Below are 27,839 nucleotides of genomic sequence, written 5' to 3' on the forward strand. Positions count from 1 at the left end.
ACGAGAGGCGGCCTTCTCCTGCCTCTTGCAGCTCTCCAGAGCCAAGATGTTGTGAGCTGCATCTTAAGATACACAGCCACCAGGAGGGTACACACACGCACACACACGACTTTTACTACCGCCATTACTCGCTACCATTATTAAACACCATCTTCACTACACGCAGTCTTTACCATCTTCGACTGTCACTGTATGTGACATTCATCTTCACAATACACACAATGTGTGCAATTTATTCCGCTGTTTTGTAAATTAGTAAATAAATAGGTTATTATAATTTATAAGTGAAGTTAAGTTCAGAATCTTGACAATGGGACGTAAAGTGTAAGGATGACACAAATCACGTAATCTCTTGTTTATAGATGACGAGGAACGTGATTTAAATGTTGAATCTCGTCTGTCAAAGAAATTATTAACCCAATTTATTTATTTAAATTATAATTACGACCAGAAATTTGATTTCGTTTATGTGAAAGTAAAATTACTTCAGAATTAAAAGAAATTGACGTATTAAAATAACCAACCTCTCCTTAGTCTGAAATCACATTGTATACTCCAATTATGCTTGGAATAATTTTGTAGTCAATTCATATTTACGAGTTTTTAAGAATCTGATGCGTCGTAAAATTTAATTTAACCCGTTTATATTGCATTAAAACTTTGGTTAAACTATGGAAAGTAATGAATAAACAGTTTATATTAACACAGCAAGCAACCCCAAGGCTGCGCCGTGGGGGTGCGCGCGACCTCGAAGCCGGCACACATCAAGAGAGAGAGACACACGAAAAAGCCACTTGACGATCTTGGTGCAAAAGTCACCCAACAGGTGCTCTCTTTACACCAGAATATCCATCAAAACACCTGCCACATCCTGTCCCACCTTCTAAATACTGGCACTACCCATCCTGTACTACTGGATAGTCTTTTGCACAGTGTTAAGGGTAGAAAATAGTATCCAAAATATCTTTTTTGGTTACTTTTCCTTCTTTTTACATTATATCTCTTTTCCTATTGTTATTCCTTTTCTCTCCCATATTTCTAACCTTTATTTTACCTGTCTGTCTTCGTTGTTACACTTTCTAATTTTTCTTCACCTATTCTCCTATTCTTTCCTTTTACCTTATTCATAACTTTCATCCTATTTCTTCATATAATAACATAAGTGGCCGATGCGAGGCTGGCTAATATCAGAACTGCTTTCAGGAACCTGTGTAAGGAATGCTTCAGAACCTTGTATACCACATATGTAAGGCCAATCCTGGAGTATGCAGCCCCAGAATGGAGCCCGTATCTAGTCAAGCACAAGATGAAGCTGGAAAAAGTTCAGAGGTATGCTACTAGACTAGTCCCAGAACTAAGAGGCATGAGTTATGAGGACAGACTACGTGAACTGCACCTCACGTCGTTGGAAGACAGAAGAGCTAGGGGAGACATGATCACCACATACAAAATTCTCAGGGGAATTGACAGGGTGGACAAGGATGGATTATTTAACACAGGTGGCACACGCACAAGGGTACACAGGTGGAAGCTGAGTACCCAAATGAGCCACAGAGACATTAGAAGGAACTTTTTCAGTGTCAGAGTAGTTAGTAAATGGAATGCACTAGGAAGTGATATGGTGGAAGCTGACTCCATACACAGTTTCAAAAGTAGATATGATAGAGTCCAGTAGGTTCAGGAATCTGTATATCAGGTGGTTGACGGCTGAGAGGCGGGACCAAAGAGCCAGAGCTTAATCCCCACAACCACAATAAGGTGATTACAATTAGGTGAGTACACATAAACACACACACACACACACACACACGACAAACTTAGAGAAGATTTTGATATATGCAGAAGAGCAGAGCTGACTAGTCCCAGAACTGAAACGTATGCGCTACAAGGAAAGCTACTGAAGCTAAGCCTCACGTCCCTGGAAGACAAAATAGTAAGGGCAGACATGATAACCACCTAGAAAATTCGCATGGGAATTGACAGTTGGTTGACCAAGACAAACTATTTAGTACGGGTGGAACACGAACAATTGGACACAGGTAGAAACTCAGTTCCTAAATGAGCCACAGAGACTTTAAAAAAAATCAGTGTCAGAGTAGTTAAAAAATGGATTGCATTAGGCATTGATGTAATGGAGGCTGATTCCATACACAGTTTCAAATGTAAATTTGAGAGAGTCCAATATGCTAAATAATCTGTACACCTGTTAATTGACAGTTGCGAGGCGGGATGAAGGAACTAGCGCTCAACCCCCGCAAGTACAACTAGGTGAGCACACTCACACAAACACACACCAATGAGGGAAGCCCCCTCCCTCCCCCTCCCCCCCCCCCCCTATGTTGCTATCTCCTTAATTTGAGGTTACCTTGAGGTGCTTCCGGGGCTTAGCGTCCCCGCGGCCCGGTCGTCGACCAGCTCCTGGTTGCTGGACTGATCAACCAGGCTGTTGGACGCGGCTGCTCGCAGCCTGTCGTATGAGTCACAGCCTGGTTCATCAGGTATCCCAGGTATCTCAGGTATCCTCCTTTGTCCATATTTCACTTTATCTTCACCAATAAGGTTTCTGAGGTTTTCTATATACCTATTTACTCTCGCCTTTCACCTCTTTTTTCGTACTTTATATTGTGAGTTTCTCTTCCTCACCCACACCACAAGGTGGTGAAGGGTAGGGAAGGTGGTGGAGGGTAGGGAAAGGGGTGAAGAATAAGGAAGGTGGTGAAGGGAAGGGAAGGTGGTGGAGGGTAGAGATGGTGGTGAAGGGTAGGGAAGGTGGTGAAGGGTCGGTAAGGTGGTGAAGGGTAGGGAAAGGGGTGAAGAATAAGGAAGGTGGTGAAGGGAAGGGAAGGTGGTGAAGGGTAGATAAAGTGTTAAAGGATAGGAAAGGTGAAGAGAAGAGAAGGTGTTATAGCCATTGATTAACACTTTTTTCTGTTGGGTTCCGTTTCATGATTTCCAGAATGAATGGTGTAACAGAGCAGGTGTAGCAGAGCAGGTGTAGCAGAGCAGGTGTAACAGAGCAGGTGTAACAGAGCAGGTGTAGCAGAGCAGGTGTAGCAGAGCAGGTGTAGCAGAGCAGGTGTAACAGAGCAGGTGTAGCAGAGCAGGTGTAGCAGAGCAGGTGTAGCAGAGCAGGTGTAGCAGAGCAGGTGTAGCAGAGCAGGTGTAGCAGAGCAGGTGTAGCAGAGCAGGTGTAACAGAGCAGGTGTAGCAGAGCAGGTGTAGCAGAGCAGGTGTAGCAGAGCAGGTATGGCAGAGCAGGTGTGGCAGAGCAGGTGGAGTAGAGCAGGTGTGGCAGAGCAGGTGTAGAAGAGCAGGTGTGGCAGAGCAGGTGTGGCAGAGCAGGTGTAGTAGAGTAGGTGTGGCAGAGCAGGTGTGATAAAGGTGTGGCAGAGCAGGTGTAGCAGAATAGGTGTGGCAGAACAGGTGTAGCAGAGCAGGTGTGGCAGAGCAGGTGTGGCAGAGCAGGTGTGGCAGCAGGTATAGCAGAGCAGGTGTGGCAGAGCAGGTGTGGCAGAGCAGGTGTGGCCGAGCAGGTATGACAGAGCAAGTGTAGTAGAGTAGGTGTGGCAGAGCAGGTGTGGTAGAGCAGGTGTGGCAGAGCAGGTGTAGCAGAATAGGTGTTGCAGAGCAGGTGTGGCAGAGCAGGTGTGGCAGAGCAGGTGTGGCAGAACAGGTGTGGCAGAGCAGGTGTGGCAGAGTAGGTGTGGCAGAGTAGGTGTAGCAGAGCAGGTGTAGCAGAGTAGGTGTGGCAGAGCAGGTGTAGCAGAACAGGTGTAGCAGAGTAGGTGTGGCAGAGCAGGTGTAGCAGAGCAGGTGTGGCAGAGCAGGTGTAGCAGAGCAGGTGTAGCAGAGCAGGTGTGGCAGAGCAGGTGTAGCAGAGTAGGTGTGGCAGAGCAGGTGTAGCAGAGCAGGTGTGGCAGAGCAGGTGTAGCAGAGTAGGTGTGGCAGAGCAGGTGTAGCAGAACAGGTGTGGCAGAGCAGGTGTGGCAAACGCAACACTTGTAAGAGAGTAATAATATGCCACATTGTCAGCCAAGACAATGAATAGTATCCGGACACAGCTGATCTATCGGTTGTGTAAAGTTGTTATTGTCATACCATCGTAATAGCTAATAGTACAGGAGGACTACACAGTGACTGTCTGGGTCTGACTCTCACTCACTCACTCACACTCTCTCTCTCACTCTCTCTCTCTCTCTCTCTCTCTCTCTCTCTCTCTCTCTCTCTCTCTCTCTCTCTCTCTCTCTCTCTCTCTCTCTCTCTCTCTCTCTCTCTCTCTCTCTCTCTCTCTCTCTCTCTCTCTCTCTCTCTCTCTCTCTCTCTCTCTCTCTCTCCGTCCCCCCTGTCGCTAGTTTCAGTAAGGAAGCAGAGTGGTGTCTTGGACTGGAATTTGTGATTGTTTTAATTGATGATTTTGTTGAGTAATTAAGGGTCGGAGGTAATTAAGGGTGTTGGATCCCCAGGTTCAGATACCATAGGTGAGATATAGATAAATGAGTGAGTAACCCAAGAGTAACTAGGGCAGGGCGAGGAGCATGGTATCTGACTTTAGAGAGAATGTCTACTGTTTTAGAAACCTTTTTAGTACTTTTGTGTATGTGGCAATGTCAATTTAGTTTATTGTCAATGTGAACACCGAGGAACTTCCCATCTTGAGTATACAAGAAGATACTTCTTCCCATCTTGTCACACGACTTCCAGAAATGGAAGGAAAAACCTGATTATAATTTTAACCTATTAACTTCACTGATCTCGTTAAACGAAGCATATGTGTAATCAACCATTTCTGTAAGGTAATGTTATGACTCATACTCTCGGTGAAGAAAAGTACCAGAGACCATAAGGGCTTCCTATTGTGAACGGTGGAAAGATATAGTGCGTTGTCAAAATTACAATACTAAGTCTTATGTCATCTTGGTATTAAGACTAAAATATCAACATCGAGAAATTCGCGGGCTGACAGCCTTCCGTGTTGATCTACAATATTGTTTAAACTTTGCCTTATAATACAGTAGCTTCAAATTGTACAGTTTTGGTTCGAAGACTGCACTGGACTGGGTTTCGGTACCGAGCACTCTGTCCCAAAATATAAAGTGCTTCTTACCCATACCTGAAAGGACGGATAAGAAGCACTGCAATATAAATTCTCGCACCCCAAGAACTGCGGGCCGGCGGCTGGTCAACGAGAGCCCAGCCACTGTTTACATGAACCGGTTGAATTACTCGCATTTAAATTAAAAGGACAAAATACCTACTGCCATGTGATTCGAACACGTGAAGTAGAATAAGCACTTGGTCAATGGTTAGACGCTGGGTTGGGATGAAACACCACCTGTCTTAACATGGGTTATTAGCAGTCATTGGTAACTGGGAATGCTGTGTGGAGCCCTGTAGTCTGGGGAGTGAGGCCAGTATGACGGTAATGGTGGCGGGTGTTGGCTGTGTTGTGGTGACATCTAAAGTGTCTGTGAACATCTTCCCAAGTGTTCGGTCACACCCAGTTATGGAGACTGCATGTTGTGGTATTTAACAAACTGGGTGTTAGTTAGCACTGGTGTGTGGACTAGCAAACTACAGCGGTGAGGTTTACGGGTGCAAGTATTTTTATTATTTTTTTTTCGTTTTATTTTTAAAACAGAGCAATTACAGCATACAGTAACCATATAAACAGGAAAGCAGAGTAACAAATAATACAGAACAACAACAACACAGATAACAAGGAACACAGATCACCATAACACAAAAGTGAAAACAAAGAATAACATAAAACTCATAAGAACACACACACACAAAAACAAAAGCAGCACTACCCAGACGGGGCGTGCCAAAAGCGTCAGTAATTACAATAGCACACAAGGAGCACAATATAACCAGAGGTAAAATATAAACAAGGAATACACATACAAAATTAACACCACAGAATCGAGAACACAATAACTGTAAATACAACATAGTAAAGAAAATGCAGGAAATTAACAAGGGAATACATCAAAGCAATACACAGCACAGTATATAGAACAAAGGAAACAGAACATTTGCATGACATAGTAAATTATTAAATAAAATATAAAGAATCGGTACATCGGAACATATAACACAGTAAATAGGACACAGATAAGAGAACAAATCGTAAATAAGCATAAACAAAAATGGAATCTTACACATAGGTAACAATGAAAGAGTCAAAAAAAAGAAAACATACTAGAGCATTATAACCCAGCAAGAACTAGGTAAGAAAACAGGGGAAGAAAAAAAGGAACCCGTAACACATAGCTCAACAAACCAACGAAAGAAAGAAGCAACACAAAGCAAGAACCACACACACAGTCAATCTTCATATTTATCCGGATAATAACGACGCGGGTACTTCTTTCGATAGGCATCCCACTGTGCCCACATTTCCATAGGCGCGTTAACGTGACTACGGGACCCTCGTGGTCGACGCATGAAGTCAGGAACCTCCAGCTCGGCTCCCTCCACCACGGGGGCGGTAGGCACGGGAAGAGGCCGCACAGAGGGCTTTGATACAGACGGTGGAACCACACGGGACTGAAGCACAGGAGTCGGCTGGACACAGGCCGGCAACTGAGCGGGCGGAGTCGCAGGGGACGCAATCACAGAAGGCGATGGTGCAGGGGCCGACACCACAGGGGACGGAGTAACAAAGGATGACTGAGCAGAGGGCAAAGGCGTGGAAGGCACAGACATGGACGCCAGAGGCACGGAGGCCGCCGGAACAGAAGCATTTGTAAGAACCGGCACCAAGCCCCTACCCTCTCTCGCAATCTCGGCCGGTGCCACAACCTCCCAACCCAGGGAACCAGCATCCGGTGACGCGGAGGCAGCCGGAGAAGACACCGGACCAGGGCCAGGCGACAATCCCACCACAGGACCCATCACTGCTGCAACACGGCCCACAGGAGCCGCAGGCACTCCAACAGCGACGCACACATCACACTCCCCAGAAGACGAACTCCCGGAGTCCTCAAATTCCCCGACGTCGGCCCAGGCCGCATTACGAGGCGGAGACAGACTCAAAGCTCGTCGCGAACGCTTGGACACAGGTCGCAGATCGTCGGAATTATCATCCCCGCTAGGAAGCACCGTAGCAGAACCGCTGGTTGCCCGCGCAACTCCCCGCAGCGCACGATCACTCGACATCGCAGCCTCAACAACCCGGGGAACAGGACCACACACCGCAGGAGACATCACAGTGTGCACGTCGACACGAGTCGAAGACACAGTTGCCGGAGACAGTACAGGCCGAGGCTCGGCCTCGACGTCCGGAGCCACGAGACCACACACCACAGGAGACACAACTGGAGACTCGACTGGAGACGAGGCAGGCAGGGGAGGCTGAGGTGCGGGAGCCGGGGATGCACTTCCTCCCACTCCGACACCCACAGCCACATCGCGGCTGGCATCAGAGACCGGTAACTGGGCAATAGAGGACTGGGTAGTAACACTGTCCACAGCAGCACCTTCCGACAGGTCCGGGACCGCCAACGGGGAAAAGTCCTCCTCCCTGAAAAGGTTTACAGGCCCGACCCGGCTCGCATCACATCCTGCAGCCTGATGTCCCGAGAGTCCGCACCGGAAACACGTCCGGGGCTGACCCCCATAGAACACGTGTACCATGAAGCCCAGAAGCTGGAGGGACGAAGGGATGGAGTCCTTCAAGCGCAGCGCCACAGTGCGGGTCCCATTCGGGATACCCTTCCACCGCCCGGAGGAGACTGCATTCATTCGGACACTCAAGACCCGCCCATACCGGTTAAAATGACGCTGGAGAAGAGAGTCAGGGAACTCAAAGGGAGCACCATGAACCGCCACATTGGTAGTCTCACTGCACCTGTCCGACACTATCACCGAACCACCACCTTCAGGCAGAGTAAATGTCCTCCCGTCATAGCAGTCCACAAAGTCACGATACACAGCCGTAGAGCAGAATTTCACAACAGCTCGATGCTCGGATACAAGTTGAACGCCGCACACAGACGCCACATCCACCCGCAACATGTTAATCATCACCACCTCAACTGCCGGGTAAGATGCTGGGCCAGTAAATTCTAAGCCAATGGTATCCCTCCGCTTCACAGGGGGGAGGGGGGCCGCCATCCCTCCAGCCGCCACGGCCCCAAGGGTCCGCTCACACACATAAACTGCCACGGGGCAGCAAACCAGGAGCCCACAGGCGACACGTCCACCTCCGCCCAGAGCTAGGCGAACACTCATACTGGGTTGTGATGAAACACCACCTGTCTTAACATGGGGTTATTAGCAGTCATTGGTAACTCGGAATGCTGTGTGGAGCCGTGTAGTCTGGGGAGTGAGGCCAGTATGACGGTAATTTTTTTTTTTTTTTTTTTTTTTTATATAAAAGAAATATACAAAGTATAGCACAAGATACAAGACATGAACAGAAGAACAAGAACATAACAAAACATAAGTAGAAACACAGGCATAAAAGAACATTGCAGTACAAGACCCTAGAAACTCCAGGGACATAAGACCGAATACAAAATTAAACATAATAATGGACACACAACAAACGGACGCATACGGTCATGGAAAGACACAACAACCATACACAGAATACACCAGACACGCATACATATACAAAATTAGATTTTTATAAAAGAAATACACATTACACAAACCAGACAATAGAAAACAAATCATACATACATACATACAGGACAAACATAGCAAAGTGCGAAAACACGGATGCAAACGAAACATACACAACAAAAACCAAGAAAGAAAACACACAAAATAAGGCACAATAAGAAAACCCCGAAACGGGCACTGGATGGTTACACACCCACACACACCAACAAACAGAATGTTACAAATAAATATCACGACATAAATAACATAAAACACACACACCAAGTGCATAGCACAAAACAGACAAGAAAACAAGCCATGCAGGGGCAAGAACAATACCCACACCACCCACACGCACAGACAAGGTCACCCACCTGTGCACGCAGGCACCGGGGAAACATTACGCACAATACAGACAGAAACCAAACACACCAATAAACCAATCACTCATACTTCTCCGGGTACTCCCGAGCAGGAAACCGTAGACAATAAGCCTCCCAAACAAGTTGGAGACCGTCAGAAATCGGACACCCAGGAGTCGCAGTAGGCCGAGGCATCGAATTCGGCACTCCTGAGACAAAACACTGCGTACTTGGAACCCAGATGGTAGAAGGGCACCAGGGAACAGGATGCACTGAGTCAGTACACTGAAAAGTCACAGTTGCCGTAAATCCGTCGAGCACCTCTCCGGTCGAGAGGACAAAAGGGACAGGTTTCCCCCGAGGACGCTGGGCACACGGGCGCAGCGGAAGCACTTCCCAGCAACTGGGAAGCACATCTGACTGCACTGCAGGCCGCACACTGGCCCGCCCACTAGGGCGTGCACACCGTTGGGTGTCAGGAACCGCACCGAGACCCACGGAGGGTGTCTCCGCAAGGGCCCTAGAGCCCCCACCAACTGGAACAGGAGCAGAGGCTCCCCGCTTCACATCCTTCGTCAACACCACCACAAGGTCGCTCTTACCAGGGGCAACAGCCCACTGAGGGGAACCACCAGCAGGAGGCACAGCATCCAACTCAGAAGGCAACACAGCGTCGGCCACATCATCATCCTCCATGTCATCCCGCTCCTCTGCCCACGACCGGCGAGGTGACGCACCCCGAGCCGAGCGACGGCGCTTAAACAGAGGCTGCTGATCGTCGGAGCTGTCACCCCCAACAAGCGGTGTCCCAGAAGAACCATCGACAGGAACGGAGACCGGAGTCGGAGAAGGAAGAGACACAACAGGCGGAGGGGAAGACGTCAGCACACGTGAGGTATCCAGGGATGGCGACGGAACCTGCTGAATAGAAGAGGTACTCGTCAACGAGGAAACTCCCAGAGTCGACGAAGCAGAAGACGTGGGCGGAGACACACAAACCACCGCACCATCAGCCCCGGGAAGCACACTGCCTCCAGCAGGAGACTCGGGCACCACCCCTACAGCATCCCCCAAGGTCACCGGATGCGGATGCACTTCCACAGGCATCGAACAATGAAGGTCCGAAACAGGCGCCCCTAGGTCCCCCGAGCTCACCGGCGGGGCAGACACATCCGGTCCAGACGTATCGACATCCGGAACCGCCGCAGGATCCACACCAGGCACGAGCACAGAGCGAGAATCCGCCGGGGAGTCCACACGCACAGATAAGGGAGGAAAATCATCCTCTAGGAAAACTGAAGGGGCATCTGTATGAGGAGCGTCACAACCGGCCGCGACGTGGCCCTCAGCACCACACCGGAAACACGTCCGGGTCTGCCCCTGATAGAAGGTCCTCAGAGACAGCCCACGATATGAGACCCTGGATGGTATAGGGCTAGTGAGCCGCATGACAAGCGTGCGTGAACCCAGCCGGAGCCCCTTCAGTCGGCCCGCACTCAAAGTGTTGAACCGGTGCTTCACCACCGACCCAAACCGCGTAAACAAGGCCATGAGGGCCGCCTCGGGGAAGGTCACCGGCACGCCGTGAATACTCACAAACGTCAAGGGCCCCCAGGGATCCGAGATCTCTACAGACACAGCCGAATCCGGAAGAGGAAGCGTGCGGCCATTCCAGCGGGCCACAAACTCCCGGTATACAGTTGACTTGGCGAACGACACCGCAACTCGGGCGGGCGACAACTTCTCTAGGCCCAGGAGCTCGGGGACGTCAACACGGAGGACGTCGAGGAGGGCAACTTCTACAACGGGCCAACCCACATCAGCAGAAAAATCCAGCCGCACTGTGTCTATTCTTCTGATATGGCTAGTACCAGCCCCGTCCATACTGGCAGGTGGGGCCCCGACCAGCGGGAGCTCCACACCCCCCCACAGCAACCGCCACTCAGCAACGGCAAACGACCACTGACAGCCAGAGCTCGACGTCTGCACCCTCTGGTGGCGCAGCCAGGAATCCAGTATGACGGTAATGGTGGCGGGTGTTGGCTGTGTTGTGGTGACATCTAAAGTGTCTGTGAACATCTTCCCAAGTGTTCGGTCACACCCAGTTATGGAGACTGCATGTTGTGGTATTTAACAAACTGGATGTTAGTTAGCACTGGTGTGTGGACTAGCAAACTACAGCGTTGAGGTTTACGGGTGCGAGTATTTTTATTATTAGTTGTTTCGTGTCTAGGAAAATCGTGAAAGTGAGTGTGAAGTGCAGTTACTTCACTTCTTGCAGTCTTTCTTGTCTCATACTGGATAGGTAGTTCATTATGAGTGATTCGTGAATGTTGGCCACACCGCTTTGTTTGTGTTAGTGACCAAGTGGTGAGTAGTGTTGACGCTGACCCCCTTGTCTGACCTCACAACGGACACTGCTGACCCCAATCCCTTGTCTGACCCCACTACGGGCACCGCTGAACCCCCTTGTTTGACCCCACTACGGGCACCGCTGAACCCCCTTGTTTGACCCCACTACGGGCACCGCTGAACCCCCTTGTTTGACCCCACTACGGGCACCGCTGAACCCCCTTGTTTGACCCCACTACGGGCACCGCTGACCCCCTTGTCTGACCCCACTACGGGCACCGCTGAACCCCCTTGTTTGACCCCACTACGGGCACCGCTGAACCCCCTTGTTTGACCCCACTACGGACACCGCTGTACCCCCTTGTTTGACCCCACTACGGACACCGCTGAACCCCCTTGTTTGACCCCACTACGGGCACCGCTGTACCCCCTTGTTTGACCCCACTACGGGCACCGCTGAACCCCCTTGTTTAACCCCACTACGGGCACCGCTGTACCCCCTTGTTTGACCCCACTACGGACACCGCTGTACCCCCTTGTTTGACCCCACTACGGACACCGCTGTACCCCCTTGTTTGACCCCACTACGGACACCGCTGTACCCCCTTGTTTGACCCCACTACGGACACCGCTGTAACCCCTTGTTTGACCCCACTACGGACACCGCTGACCCCTTTCTCTGACCCCACGACGAGAAGGGGTCACAGCACAACCCTCCTTCAGGAGAAGGTAAGTATCACCTCGAGACTCAAGTGTGACTCAAGTGTCTCCTCTCTTGTATACCAACATGGAGGTGGATGTGACCATTCATATGTTATATATGTGGAACATTATTATATTGTGTATATAGGAATTTCCAGACACATTAATATTTACTTTTTCTGTCATTACAGGTAAAGCTTTTTTAGCACATCGCGGGACACAACTCCACCAGCTTAAGGTACGTTCATGTTTCCTGTTGTTTCCAAAAGATTTCTTGTTTCAACAAAATATTGCATGTCGGGCAGTTGCATTTATAGTTAACATATTATCAATTTACTGTCATTGGTCCTGGGTGGCACCGAGGCCCCAATTTTACTGGTCCAGGAGGCACCAAGCCCCACCTTTTACTGGTCCTGGTGGCACCAAGCCCCACCTTTTACTGGTCCTGGTGGCACCGAGGCCCCCATTTTACTGGTCCTGGTGGCACCAACCCTCCCCCCTTTTACTGGTCCTTGGGGGCACCAAGGCACCCCCTCTTACTGGTCCTGAAGGCACCAACCCCCCCCCCTTTTACTGGTCCTTGGGGGCACCGAGGCCCCCCCCCTTTTACTGGTCCTGGCGGCACCAACCCCCCTCCCCGTTTTACTGGTCCTTGGGGGCACCAAGGCCCCCCCCCCTTTTACTGGTCCTGAAGGCACCAACCCCCCCCTTTTACTGGTCCTTGGGGGCACCAAGGCCACCCCCCTTTTACTGGTCATGGGGGCACCGAGGCCCCCCCCCCCCTTTTACTGGCCTTGGGGGCACCGAGCGCCCCAGTTTTACTGGTCTTGGAGGCACCGAGGACCCCCATCCCTCTTTTACTGGTCTTTGGGGGCACAGAGGGACCTTCCGTTTACTTGTCATGGGGGGCACCGAGGGCCCTTCTTTTACTGGCTCTTGGGGCTCCAAGGCCCCCCGCCTCCTTTTTACAGGTCCTGGGTGGATCAAGTCCACTTTTATTTTGACTTGTCCTTGTCGATTGTTTAAGATGTGATCATGTAACTTAAGCTGTTGCCTGACTTCTGTGATGTGAACTTCAGTTTCATTAGTCTTCCCTTGCATGTTACTCCCTAAAACACTCGTACCAGCCTGCTTTTATGGGGTGGGAGAGGGAGGAGGTGGGAGCGTCTCCGTGCTATTGCTGCATAATATAAAGGGTCTGACGTTCGTGGTGTCCAGTTATTTAATTAGAAACTTTCAAACTTTCGGGAGGAAAATTATTTGAGGAGGGAAATATAAGTGCGGTAACTAATGTATTAATATACTAACGGTGCGGTTCATTAATGTACTATGTCTATTTAGTATTATGAGGAACTGTCTATATGGAGGCCGTGTTGTTGCTGGAAGTAGAATTCACCTTTTTGCCAGGAATTGCAACTGTGCATGGAGAGACTCACCTAAACTTTGGACCGAATGAGAATTCACCTGAAGGACTCACCAGGACACTGGACCAGTACCAGTGCCTGGAGGAGGACTCACCTGGACACTGGACCAGTACCAGTGCCTGGAGGAGGACTCACCTGGACACTGGACCAGTAACAGTGTCTGGAGGAGGACTCACCTGGACACTGGACCAGTACCAGTGCCAGGAGGAGGACTCACCTGGACACTGGACCAGTACCAGTGTCTGGAGGAGGACTCACCTGGACACTGGACCAGTAACAGTGTCTGGAGGAGGACTCACCTGGACACTGGACCAGTACCAGTGCCTGGAGGAGGACTCACCTGGACACTGGACCAGTACCAGTGTCTGGAGGAGGACTCACCTGGACACTGGACCAGTACCAGTGCCTGGAGGAGGACTCACCTGGACACTGGACCAGTACCAGTGTCTGGAGGAGGACTCACCTGGACACTGGACCAGTACCAGTGCCTGGAGGAGGACTCACCTGGACACTGGACCAGTACCAGTGTCTGGAGGAGGACTCACCTGGACACTGGACCAGTACCAGTGTCTGGAGGAGGACTCACCTGGACACTGGACCAGTACCAGTGTCTGGAGGAGGACTCACCTGGACACTGGACCAGTACCAATACCTGGAGGAAGAGGACTCACCAGGACACTGGACCAGTACCAGTGCCTGGAGGAGGACTCACCTAGACACTGGACCAGTACCAGTGCCAGGAGGAGGACTCACCTGGACACTGGACCAGTACCAATACCTGGAGGAGGAGGACTCACCAGGACACTGGACCAGTACCAGTGCCTGGAGGAGGACTCACCTGGACACTGGACCAGTACCAGTGCCTGGAGAAGGACTCACCTGGACACTGGACCAGTACCAGTGTCTGGAGGAGGACTCACCTGGACTCTGGACCAGTACCGGTGTCTGGAGGAGGGTTCACCTGGACACTGGACCAGTACCAGTGCCTGGAGGAGGACTCACCTGGACACTGGACCAGTACCAATACCTGGAGGAGGAGGACTCACCTGGACACTGGACCAGTACCAGTGCCTGGAGGAGGACTCACCTGGACACTGGACCAGTACCAGTGCCAGGAGGAGGACTCACCTGGACACTGGACCAGTACCAGTGCCTGGAGGAGGACTCACCTGGACACTGGACCAGTACCAGTGCCAGGAGGAGGACTCACCTGGACACTGGACCAGTACCAGTGTCTGGAGGAGGACTCACCTGGACACTGGACCAGTACCAATACCTGGAGGAGGAGGACTCACCTGGACACTGGACCAGTACCAGTGCCAGGAGGAGGACTCACCTGGACACTGGACCAGTACCAGTGTCTGGAAGAGTACTCACCTGGACACTGGACCAGTACCAGTGTCTGGAGGAGGACTCACCTGGACACTGGACCAGTACCAGTGTCTGGAGGAGGACTCACCTGGACACTGGACCAGTACCAGTGTCTGGAGGACTCACCTGGACACTGGACCAGTACCAGTGTCTGGAGGAGGACTCACCTGGACACTGGACCAGTACCAGTGTCTGGAGGAGGACTCACCTGTATACTGGACCAGTACCATTGTCTGGAGGAGGACTCACCTGGACACTGGACCAGTACCAGTGCCAGGAGGAGGACTCACCTGGACACTGGACCAGTACCAGTGTCTGGAGGAGGACTCACCTGGACACTGGACCAGTACCAATACCTGGAGGAGGAGGACTCACCTGGACACTGGACCAGTACCAGTGTCTGGAGGACGACTCACCTGGACACTGGACCAGTACCAGTGCCTGGAGGAGGACTCACCTGGACACTGGACCAGTACCAGTGCCTGGAGGAGGACTCACCTGGACACTGAACCAGTACCAGTGCCAGGAGGAGGACTCACCTGGACACTGGACCAGTACCAGTGCCTGGAGGAGGACTCACCTGGACACTGGACCAGTACCAGTGCCTGGAGGAGGACTCACCTGGACACTGAACCAGTACCAGTGCCAGGAGGAGGACTCACGTGGACACTGGACCAGTACCAGTGCCTGGAGGAGGAGGACTCACCTGGACACTGGACCAGTACCAGTGTCTGGAGGAGGACTCACCTGGACACTGGACCAGTACCAGTGCCTGGAGGAGGACTCACCTGGACACTGGACCAGTACCAGTGTCTGGAGGAGGACTCACCTGGACACTGGACCAGTAACAGTGTCTGGAGGAGGACTCACCTGGACACTGGACCAGTACCAGTGTCTGGAGGAGGACTCACCTGGACACTGGACCAGTACCAGTGTCTGGAGGAGGACTCACCTGGACACTGGACCAGTACCAGTGTCTGGAGGAGGACTCACCAGGACACTGGACCAGTACCAGTGCCTGGAGGAGGACTCACCTGGACACTGGACCAGTACCAGTGCCTGGAGGAGGACTCACCGGGACACTGGACCAGTACCAGTGCCTGGAGGAGGAGGACTCACCTGGACACTGGACCAGTACCAGTGCCTGGAGGAGGACTCACCTGGACACTGGTCCAGTACCAATACCTGGAGGAGGAGGACTCACCTGGACTCTGGACTCTGGAAGAGAGTCGCAGCAGAAGGTCGCGGGTGGTGTTCTCTGGTACTTCAGCGAAATACTCTGGACGCTGGAACTCCACCGGGTCGCTCCCCACCAACTTGGTCACTGCCGGAGAGAAAACCAGTCCGGGGTTAGTGGCTGTCTCGAGGTGAACTCTGGGAGACAGACAGACAGACAGACAGACAGACAGACAGACAGACAGACAGACACAGACAGAGGGCCTACGAAATGCCTTGACTCATATGTGTGCGTTACGTTACCGTCTGGCCCCCATGGACGAGTACCAGCCGCTATGACGCCCGGCCCCACACAACCCACCTAGCCTAACTAGTCTGCATAGAAAACGGGAGCCGCTACTATTTGGACTGGACGGTAGAGCGACGGTCTCGCTTCATGCAGGTCGGCGATCATTCCCCGACCGTCCAAGTAGTTGGGCACCCCCCCCCCCGTCCCATCCCAAATCCTCATTCTGACACCTTCCAAGTGCTACATAGTCGTAATGGTTTGGCCCTTTCCCCTGATAATTCCCTCCTTCTAGTATCTACACCTTAAATATTCATTACGTTTTGCTGAAGTAGGACTCAATCAGCCACTTGCTAGGCCATTCTTGCGATTTCTCCAGAACTTCCAGTTCGTCCAAGATCATATCCAGGTCTTCCAAGATCATATCCAGGTCTTCCAAGATCATATCCAGGTCTTCCAAGATCATATCCAGGTCTTCCAAGATCATATCCAGGTCTTCCAAGATCATATCCAGGTCTTCCAAGATCATATCCAGGTCTTCCAAGATCATATCCAGGTCTTCCAAGATCATATCCAGGTCTTCCAAGATCATATCCAGGTCTTCCAAGATCATATCCAGGTCTTCCAAGATCATATCCAGGTCTTCCAAGATCATATCCAGGTCTTCCAAGATCATATCCAGGTCTTCCAAGATCATATCCAGGTCTTCCAAGATCATATCCAGGTCTTCCAAGATCATATCCAGGTTTCCAGCAACATTTTTAGGGTTTTCAGAAGCATTTCCCCTTCTTCCTATGTGTTTATTCCACTCAAATTTCGCAAGAGGGGATAAACACATTTACAGATTCACCTGCGCCTAGGACGCAGACCAGGTGTTCCCAGGTCCCACACAGACCTCCCCTGGGCCCAGGACGCAGACCAGGTGTTCCCAGGTCCCACACAGACGTCACCTGGGCCCAGGACGCAGACCAGGTGTTCCCAGATCCCACTCAGACCTCCCCTGGGCCCAGGACGCAGACCAGGTGTTCCCAGGTCCCACACAGACGTCACCTGGGCCCAGGACGCAGACCAGGTGTTCCCAGATCCCACACAGACCTCCCCTGGGCCCAGGACGCAGACCAGGTGTTCCCAGGTCCCACACAGACGTCACCTGGGCCCAGGACGCAGACCAGGTGTTCCCAGGTCCCACACAGACCTCACCTGGGCCCAGGACGCAGACCAGGTGTTCTCGGACCCTACACAGACGTCACCTGGGCCCAGGACGCAGACCAGGTGTTCCCAGGTCCCACACAGACCTCACCTGGGCCCAGGACGCAGACCAGGTGTTCCCGGGTCCTACACAGACGTCACCTGGGCCCAGGACGCAGACCAGGTGTTCCCAGGTCCCACACAGACGTCACCTGGGCCCAGGACGCAGACCAGGTGTTCCCGGTTCCAACACAGACCTCCCCTGGCCCCAGGACGCAGACCAGGTGTTCCCGGGTCCAACACAGACCTCCCCTGGCCCCAGGACGCAGACCAGGTGTTCCCGGGTCCAGCACAGACCTCCCCTGGCCCCAGGACGCAGACCAGGTGTTCCCGGGTCCAACACAGACCTCCCCTGGCCCCAGGACGCAGACCAGGTGTTCCCGGGTCCAGCACAGACCTCCCCTGGCCCCAGGACGCAGACCAGGTGTTCCCGGGTCCAACACAGACCTCCCCTGGCCCCAGGACGCAGACCAGGTGTTCCCGGGTCCAACACAGACCTCCCCTGGCCCCAGGACGCAGACCAGGTGTTCCCGGGTCCAGCACAGACCTCCCCTGGACCCAGGACGCAGACCAGGTGTTCCCGGGTCCAAATCTGATTTTGTCTTTTCTAATCAAATTACATTTGTCAGCCGCTGGTGGCGACGGTCTGGTCGTGTGGACCTGCGCAAGGAGGACAATAATCTCGGCCAGAGGACCAACCCGACAAACTATTGTTTTCTCGCTCGAGAGGACATCAAAGGTGTGGTTGGGGGGGGGGGGGTAAAGAGGGGTGAGGTGGGGGATGTGAAGAGGGGTGAGGTGGGGGATGTGAAGAGGGGTGAGGTGGGGGACGTGAAGAGGGGTGAGGTGGGGGACGTGAAGAGGGGTGAGGTGGGGGACGTGAAGAGGGGTGAGGTGGGGGACGTGAAGAGGGGTGAGGTGGGGGACGTGAAGAGGGGTGAGGTGGGGGACGTAAAGAGGGGTGAGGTGGGGGACGTGAAGAGGGGTGAGGTGGGGGACGTGAAGAGGGGTGAGGTGGGGGACGTGAAGAGGGGTGAGGTGGGGGACGTGAAGAGGGGTGAGGTGGGGGACGTGAAGAGGGGTGAGGTGGGGGACGTGAAGAGGGGTGAGGTGGGGGACGTGAAGAGGGGTGAGGTGGGGGACGTGAAGAGGGGTGAGGTGGGGGACGTGAAGAGGGTTGAGGTGGGGCATGTGAAGACGGGTGAGGTGGGGGATGTGAAGAGGGTTGAGGTGGGGCATGTGAAGAGGGGTGAGGTGGGGGATGTGAAGAGGGGTGAGGTGGGGGACGTGAAGAGGGGTGAGGTGGGGGACGTGAAGAGGGTTGAGGTGGGGCATGTGAAGACGGGTGAGGTGGGGGATGTGAAGAGGGTTGAGGTGGGGCATGTGAAGAGGGGTGAGGTGGGGGATGTGAAGAGGGGTGAGGTGGGGGATGTGAAGAGGGTTGAGGTGGGGGATGTGAAGAGGGTTGAGGTGGGGGATGTGAAGAGGGTTGAGGTGGGGGATGTGAAGAGGGTTGAGGTGGGGGATGTGAAGAGGGTTGAGGTGGGGGATGTGAAGAGGGGTGAGGTGGGGGATGTGAAGAGGGTTGAGGTGGGGGATGTGAAGAGGGTTGAGGTGGGGGATGTGAAGAGGGGTGAGGTGGGGGATGTGAAGAGGGTTGAGGTGGGGGATGTGAAGAGGGGTGAGGTGGGGGATGTGAAGAGGGTTGAGGTGGGGGATGTGAAGAGGGTTGAGGTGGGGGATGTGAAGAGGGTTGAGGTGGGGGATGTGAAGAGGGGTGAGGTGGGGGATGTGAAGAGGGGTGAGGTGGGGGATGTGAAGAGGGTTGAGGTGGGGGATGTGAAGAGGGTTGAGGTGGGGGATGTGAAGAGGGGTGAGGTGGGGGATATGAAGAGGGGTGAGGTGGGGGATGTGAAGAGGGGTGAGGTGGGGGATGTGAAGAGGGGTGAGGTGGGGGATGTGAAGAGGGGTGAGGTGGGGGATGTGAAGAGGGTTGAGGTGGGGGATGTGAAGAGGGGTGAGGTGGGGGATATGAAGAGGGGTGAGGTGGGGGATGTGAAGAGGGGTGAGGTGGGGGATGTGAAGAGGGGTGAGGTGGGGGATGTGAAGAGGGGTGAGGTGGGGGATGTGATGAGAGTGAAGTGTGAGAAAATACTAAGAGAGATAATAATAATAATAATAATTATGATAAATGTAATAATAATAATAAAAGTATGAATAATAATAAAAGTAATAATGATAATATAAAAAGTAAAACGGAGAACAAGTCGAATATTTCATTGAATATTTACGATAATGAGCCCCACGTCGACAACACTACCCAGTGATGGGTATGTTGCCCCGCACTGACCCCTCCCTCCCCACCTCCCCTCCCCTACCCTCCAACCTCCCCACCTCCCCTCCCCTTAACCCTCCCCACCTCTCCTACCCTCCACCCACCCCACCCCACCTCCCCTCTCCTACCATCCACCCTCCCCACCCATCACCCTCCTCCTTTCTTACCTTACCCGCTACCCTTCCTTCCCCTCCGTCCTACTCTATGCATAACCCTCTGTCCCTTCCCCTTTCCTCCGCCCTTTCCCACCTTCCATTCCCTACCTTTGATCCTCCCCACCTTCCTTTTCCTACCATTCTCTCCACCTTCGCTCTACTCCCCTCTTTCTCCCCATCTTTCCTCCCTTACATTTATCCTACCCGCCTCCCTCCCTTAACCCATATATGTGTCCATCGTCTCTCCCTTCCCCTCTCCCCTACCATCAACTCTCCCTCTCCCCTCTCCTCAACTCTCCCCCACCCGTCTACTCTCCCCCTCCCTTCCCCCTATCTTTCCCTCCCCCTACCCCCCCCCCCTCTCAGGAAGGGGAGAAAGAGGCATAATAGGGGTGGATGTGTTGTCAGCTGTGTGCACTCATTAAATATTATTGAAATTTTTTGTTTGTTTTCATGACAGGTGTTTATGTTGGTTGTGTGTGTGTATGTATGTGCACTCACCTTGTTGTGCTTGCGGGGGTTGAGCTCTGGCTCTTTGGTCCCGCCTCTCAACAGTCAATCAACTGCTGTCCAGATTCCTGAGCCTACTGGGCTCTATCATATCTACATTTGAAACTGTGTATGGAGTCAGCCTCCACCACATCACTTCCTAGTGCATTCAATTTACTAACTACTCTGATACTGAAAACGTTCTTTTTAATGTCTCTGTGGCTCATTTGGGTACTCAGCTTTCACCTATGTCCCCTTGTTAGCATACCAACCGTGTTAAATAACCCATCCTTGTGTACTTTGTCAATTCCTCTGAGACTTTTGTAAGTAGTGATCATGTCTCCCCTTACTTGTCTGTCTTCCTGTGTCGTGAGGTGCATTTCTCGCAGCCTGTCCTCGTAACTCATACCTCTTAGTTCTGGGACTAGCCTGGTGGCATACCTCTGAACTTCTTCCAGCTTCGTCTTGTGCTTGACAAGTTACGAGCTCCATGCTGGGGCCACATACTCCAGGATTGGCCTTACATATGTGGCATACAAGGTTCTGAAAGATTCCTTACACAGGTTTCTGAAGGCAGCTCTGATGTTAGCCAGCCTCGCATACGCCGCCTATGTTATTCTTTTGATGTGGGCTTCGTGAGACAGGTTTGGCGTGATATCAACTCCTAGAGCTTTCTCTGTCCGTTTCGTGAAGGACTTCATTTCCTATTCGGTATCCTGTGTCTGGCCTCCTATTTCCTCGCCCTAGTTTCATTACCTTACATTTATCTGGGTTGAACTTTAGTAGTCATTTGTTTGACCATTCCTTCAGTTTGTTTAGGTCATCTTGTAGCCTCATACTATCTTCCTCTTTCCTAATCTTCTTCATAATTTTTGCGTCATCAGTAAACAATGAGAGGATCGAGTCGAGTCCCTTTGGGAGATCATTTACATATTTCAGGAACAGTATGGGTCCAAAAACTGATCCCTGAGGGACTCCACTAGTGACGCCTCGGCACTCCGAGACCTCGCCTCTCAGTGACTTTGTCTTCTGTTGCTTAGGTACTCCCTTATCCAGTGTTGTACCTTCCCTTTCACTCCTGCAGGCATCTCCAGTTTGTGCAGTAGTCTCTTATGTGGTACTATGTCAAAGGTTTTCTGGCAATCCAAAAATAAGCAGTCTGCCCAATCCTCTCTTGCCTAATTTTTTTTTGCCGTTGCATAGAATTCAATCAATCCTGTGAAGCATGATCTGCCATCCCTGAACCCATCCTGATATTGTGACAATGCTCTTCCGCTCCAGAAGTTCCACTAGTTTTTTTCGCACAATCTTCTCCATCACCTTGCATGGTATGCAAGTTAGTGACACTGGCCTGTTGCTTAGTACCTCCTGTATATCACCCTTCTTGAATATCGGGACTACATTAGCCGTCTTCCAAATTTTTGGCAGTGTTCCTCCTGTTACCAGTGATCTGTTATACACCATGGAAAGTGGTAGGCACAGTGCTTCTTCTCCTTCTTTCAGTACCCAAGGTGAGATTCCCTCCAGGCCTATAGCTTTTGTCACTTCCAACTCTAGCAGATGCTTTCTCACCTCCCCGCTAGTAATCACAAACTCATCTAGTGGTATTTGGTTAGATATTCTCTCTCCTATATCTGGGATTTCCTCCTTGCTCTACTGAGAAGACCTCTTGGCATTTCTTATTGAGTTCCTCGCATACTTCCTTGTCGTTTGTAGTGACTCTGTCTGCCCCTATCCCCAGTTTCATTACCTGTTCCTTGACTTGTTTCTCTACTGGTGTGGCTGTGATGCAATTTAGGTTGAGTCTTTGCCTTGCTTGCGATGTCATTTTCATATTGACTTTCTGCGTCTTTTCACCCTGACGTATTCATTCCTGTCGCTCTGGCATCGCTTTTTGCTCACTTGTGTCCTATTATTTCTATAGTTTCTCCACGCCCTTGTACTTAGTTGTTTTGCTAGCTTACATCTTTGATTAAACCATGGGATTTTCGTCTGCATTTATTTTTCCCTCTGGACTGATACTAACTTGTCTGCTGCCTCCTTACACGTCTGTGTGATGAAGTTTGTCATGTCTTGGGCCGTTTTTCCCCTGAGCTCTGTTTCCCAAGTTAAATCTGTTAGAAATTTTCGTATCTCTTCATAGTTTCCCTTTCGGAACGCCATCCTTTTGTTATCTAGTCCCTTCCTTGACTACATTTACCATTCTTCGACCAGATACTCAAACAACAGTACATTGTGATCACTCATACCCTCTTGTGTGTCATTCCCTGCTTGTGTGTGTGTGTGTGTGTGCGTGTGTGTGTGTGTGTGTGTGTGTGTGTAATTACCTAAGTGTAGTTACAGGATGAGAGCTACGCTCGTGTGTGTGTGTGTGTGTGTGTGTGTACTCACCTAGCTGTACTCACCTAGTTGTGTTTGTGGGGGTTGAGCTCTGACTCTTTGGTCCCGCCTCTCAACTGTCAATCAGCTGATGTACAGGTTCTTGAGCCTATTGGGCTCTATCATATCTACACCTGAAACTGTGTATGGAGTCAGCCTCCACCACATCACTTGATAATGCATCCCATTTTCCAACTAATCTAACACTAAAACAATTCTTCCTAATGTGTCTATGGCTCATTTGGGTACTCAATTTCCACCTGTGTCTCTTAGTGCGTGTGCCCCTTGTGTTAAATAGCATGTCCTTATCTACCCTATCAATTCCTTTGAGAAACTTGTATGTGGTGATCATGTCCTGCCTAACTCCTGTCTTCCAGCGACGTGAGGTTGAACTCTCGTAGTTTCTCCTCGTAGCTCATACCCTTTAGTTCGGGTGTCAGTCTGGTGGCAAACCTTTGAACCTTTTCCAGTTTAGTCTTATGCCAGACTGGATATGGACTACATGCTGGAGCCGCATACTCTAAGATTGGTCTGAAATATGTGGTATACAAAGTTCTGAATGATTTCTTAAACAATTTTTTAAGAGCCGTTCTTATGTTGGCCATCCTGGCATATGCCGCTGATGTTATCCTTATGATATGTGCTTCAGGTGACAGGTCTGGCGTGATATCGACCCACCAGGTCTTTCACTCGCTGTGATTCCAGAAGAAATTCATCTCTTAAATGATACGGTGTATTTTGTTTCCTGCTCCCTACACCTAGATTCTTTACATTACATTTGCTTGGGTTAAACTCTTAACAACCATTTGTTCCCCCATTCTTAAATTTGTCAAGTTGTTGTGTGTGTGTGTGTTTCACCTAGTTGTGTTTGCGGGGGTTGAGCTTTGCTCTTTCGGCCCGCCTCTCAATTGTCAATCAACTGTTTACTAACTACTACTTTTTTTTTTTTTTAGAATTGTTCGCATTTTTCGGCTACCTAACCTAACCTAACCTAACCTATAAAGCTAGGTTAGGTTAGGTAGGGTTGGTTAGGTTCGGTTCGGAACAAGAACAAATACTTGTTCGCATTTGTGTTCCTCACGTGTGCCCCAAAGAATGAGGTGATTTGGTAAAATGCTATGCCCAAGATTACTATCCGAGTGCCGGCGGTGGGGTGGTTCAAATAGCCTCGGCTATCACCTCATTATGTCCGGTCGTGATGGTCAAGTGGATTAAGGCGTCTTGTACATACCAGTTGCGTTGCTTCTGGGAGTATGGGTTCGAGTCACTTCTGGGGTGTGAGTTTTCAGTTATATATATATATATATATATATATATATATATATATATATATATATATATATATATATATATATATATATATATATATATATATATATATATATATATATATATATATGACATCATCAAGAGAAGCCTCGTCTCAGCTGGTTGCCCAGCGGAGAGAGAACCTCGCATCCTAGGGGTCCAAAACCCGGATTTCCCGCACTTCGCCCTGATGGCATCACCATATACCCATGGAAGGAGGGTAGACAGTTGGTGTGGGACTACACATGTGTATCCACCCTGGCTGACACCTATGTACACTTCGGAGCTGATCAAGCAGGTGGGGCGGCCAACCACAGGGAAACAGCAAAATCACTCAAGTACAGGCGACTGGAAGGTCAATACCTCTTTGTTCCCATAGCGTCTGAGACGCATGGCCCATGGGGCAAGAGTGCCTTGGGATTTCTCAAGAATTCGGTTCCAAGCTCATTGACGTCACCAGAGACCCAAGGGCTTCCAGTTTTTTGTTTCAGCGTCTCAGTGTGGCGATCCAGAGGGGAAATGCTTGCTGCGTCCTCGGTTCCTGTCCAGAAGCGGAGGAGCTTCAAGAGATCCATAACCTTTAGGCATTTGTCTTGTATGTTTTGTAACCTTTAAATACACAATAAAGGAAAAAAAAATAAAAAAAAAAGGGAAGAGGGTGGTAGGAGAAAAACACACAGAAACTGTATTGGAGGGGACCCACATTCCCTCCAATGCGTTATGTGTGGTTTCCTCCGAGGCTATGGGTCCCCCTTCTTCCAGCCAGAGGTGGTACTCCCTTCCCTATATAATTATATATATATATATATATATATATATATATATATATATATATATATATATATATATATATATATATATATATATATATATATATATATATATATAATGGATTTTTTTGTATAGTATATATATACTGTAAATATGTGAATACTTTTGGTTCTGGTGAAAATATCGAATTATCTAATGCAGGTAATTTATATACAGTAAATACTATAGATAACACAGATACTTTTGATACTGCAGATGCCTTAGATACTGCAGATAACGTAGATATGATAGATAATTGTAGATCGTTTGCTCACTAAAGGTGCAAGTACTCTGGATAAACCTTTTCCACTTGACGCATTTGTCCAACTTTCTCTTCTTCACCTGAACTCTCCGCCTGTGGCCCTGCTTCTCACATCACAAACCTTGCTTCATCTTTCATGTCCCTGTTTCTTCCCTCTTTGTCTTCAGCCGGCTTTCCCCTTTTTACCCTGTACTTCCGTCTCCTCCACTCCACCTTTCTCTACTCTCCGATTCACTTCAATTCCACTCTCCTCTACTTCTGTCTCATTCCTTCCTATTCATTATTCTTGAACTCCCTCCACCACTTCCTTCATCAAATCCCTTATATTTATTCCTCATTCCCTTCCCTTCCATTTGTCTCTTATAGGGCAGCATCAAGCGACCCAGCTACCTACTGCCCCTTTGTTTAGAAAGCACAAGCTACAGAGAGAGAATTATATGTTACTATGAGGGCACAGCGTATCGCCTTGTATGCTGCTTCTCACTAAAAATAAAAAACGTATTGGCTTCTTGATTTCTCACTTGACGAGATAACAAATTTTTTACGAAGTCTGTTGTAAATTCGGCCTTGTATGACACGGCTGTATGGGTGTCAACCCTCCTGGTACTTTAGTGGTGTTCCACGGAAGGATTAATGACTAAACGTCAGTTGGGTGCTTCTGAGAGCGTTACTTGTTATGGTCATACATGGCCTAATTGGTAGGATAACATGACCCAATTACCACTTACTCTCATTTACCTTACATAGTATTTGTTTATGCTAATTTCCAACATTTATTTCCCGTTCTGCTAAGTAAAGTTTTGCTTAAGAGCGTCACAGATTTCTGTACCATGGTGACGTTCCTCACACACTATACTACCAAACACATGTTCCAGTGCAGTCGCCCTTTTTTGTGAAGCAGATCACAATCTGTCACCTATACGTAACTAAATTTAATTATCTAATTCTTCGAGACAAAAATATGGCTCAACACTTTTCACAGAGCGTTAACACAATCATTTTTCAGTGGCAAAAATTCCTTTAAAATTTTGCACCTCTATAGGATAGGTTTGTGTGGTGTTAAATACGAAATATTTGAGAAAAAGAGAGACAAAAATATTAATTTCAATTTCACCTTTGAATTAGTTGATCAACAGTCTGGAAAAGCGACATCGGTAATGAGTCCGTACTTGGGTGTTCCATTTTGGACTGGCAGGACCTAAATTGGGTCATTTCCCCTGGCATGATAAACCTGCCGGGGAAATAAAATGTCGATAATGATCAACGAAACTAATTATTTTGATTCTGAGTGTCTGTAGTGTCCTAAGTGTCCTCACCTAGCTGTATTGGGAAGGTGGAGCTTCAGCTCTTGACTCCCGCCGCTAAACTTGCCGTCGACTTGTGGTCGAATTTCTTTCCACTTCAAGGCTATGTCGTGTCTGTGTTTCTCAGTGTCTTGTGTTTTCGCCGCTTCAATATATCCGCTTTCTATAAATTTTTATTTAATTCCTATTTCGACACAGTACTTTTTATATTATTTTTTTTTCACATCGGGCAACTAAACTTGCAGCTGTTTATGTAGCATCACCTTGTTCATGTATCTCTTCGTTCATGTATCACCTTCTTCGTGTATCACTTTCTTCATATACCACCTAGTTCGTGTATCACTTTCTTCATATGCCACCTAGTTCGTGTATCTCTTGTGACAAATAATTTTAACAAATCGAGCCTGACATTAACGGTAAGTAGTCAACATGTTCTACACATGTCTTTCCGGCTTCGTCTCTCCTCAAATGAATATAGGATTTACTCCTTCAGTTGCTAAAGATAACTAATAACTCACAACACCTTTACTATTCTAAAAGAATACTTTCAACGAAATGCACACTGCACCTTAGTGCAGTATCTATCTATAGATACTTATATAGATACTATATAGATATAGTATCTATATATCTGAACTGTTCCTGAACAGCTTACTCACATTGCTAGAGGGAAGGGAGGGATCAATCAGGGGAAATCGCCAAGGCATTAATACGACTATACAGCACCGGGAAGGAGTCAGGATAAAGATTCAGGATAGGACGGCAGGGAGGGAATGGTTCCCACCCAATTGGACGGCCGGGGATTGAACGCCGACCTGCGTGAAGCGAGGCTAGAGGCTTTCCTAGTGCTGGAAAACACGAAAAAGGTGATATCCGCGTGAGGAGTGCCAGAGATTGGTTCCACTTGATGACTACTCACTCCATCCCCATCTTCTCAAATAATACATGATATATTGACGTCAAAATCCCCAACGGACCAATAACAGAGTACTAAAACTCATAGCGGCTCACCAACATTTACGTTTTCGACGCGTAGGTCGGTAGGTTAGGGACAGGCTGACTCGAGAGTCCTTGGTTCAATGCCGTTGTAATTGTGAATCGTCTCTTTTTTTTTTAATCTCTAGTGTCGTCCAAGCACTTGGGCTGGACGGTAGAGCGACGGTCTCGCTTCATGCAGGTCGGCGATCATTCCCCGACCGTCCAAGTAGTTGGGCACCCCCCCCCCCCCGTCCCATCCCAAATCCTCATTCTGACACCTTCCAAGTG

The 27,839-nt window shown here is 49.9% G+C and overlaps 1 protein-coding gene across 1 annotated transcript in view; it reads right to left on the reverse strand.

The window, feature by feature from the left end:
- LOC123750438 (putative neural-cadherin 2) overlaps positions 1–16,749 on the reverse strand; it is a 349,307-nt gene extending 332,558 nt beyond the window's left edge. Inside the window, 2 exon segments of the mRNA XM_069332160.1 lie at positions 16,026–16,145; positions 16,638–16,749. Of these exon segments, the coding sequence (XP_069188261.1) occupies positions 16,026–16,145; positions 16,638–16,749 (232 nt within the window).
- Between the last annotated feature and the right edge of the window lie 11,090 nt (positions 16,750–27,839).

Source organism: Procambarus clarkii, chromosome 27 (assembly GCF_040958095.1).
Source record: "Procambarus clarkii isolate CNS0578487 chromosome 27, FALCON_Pclarkii_2.0, whole genome shotgun sequence".
In the NCBI taxonomy this organism is placed as follows: domain Eukaryota; kingdom Metazoa; phylum Arthropoda; class Malacostraca; order Decapoda; family Cambaridae; genus Procambarus; species Procambarus clarkii.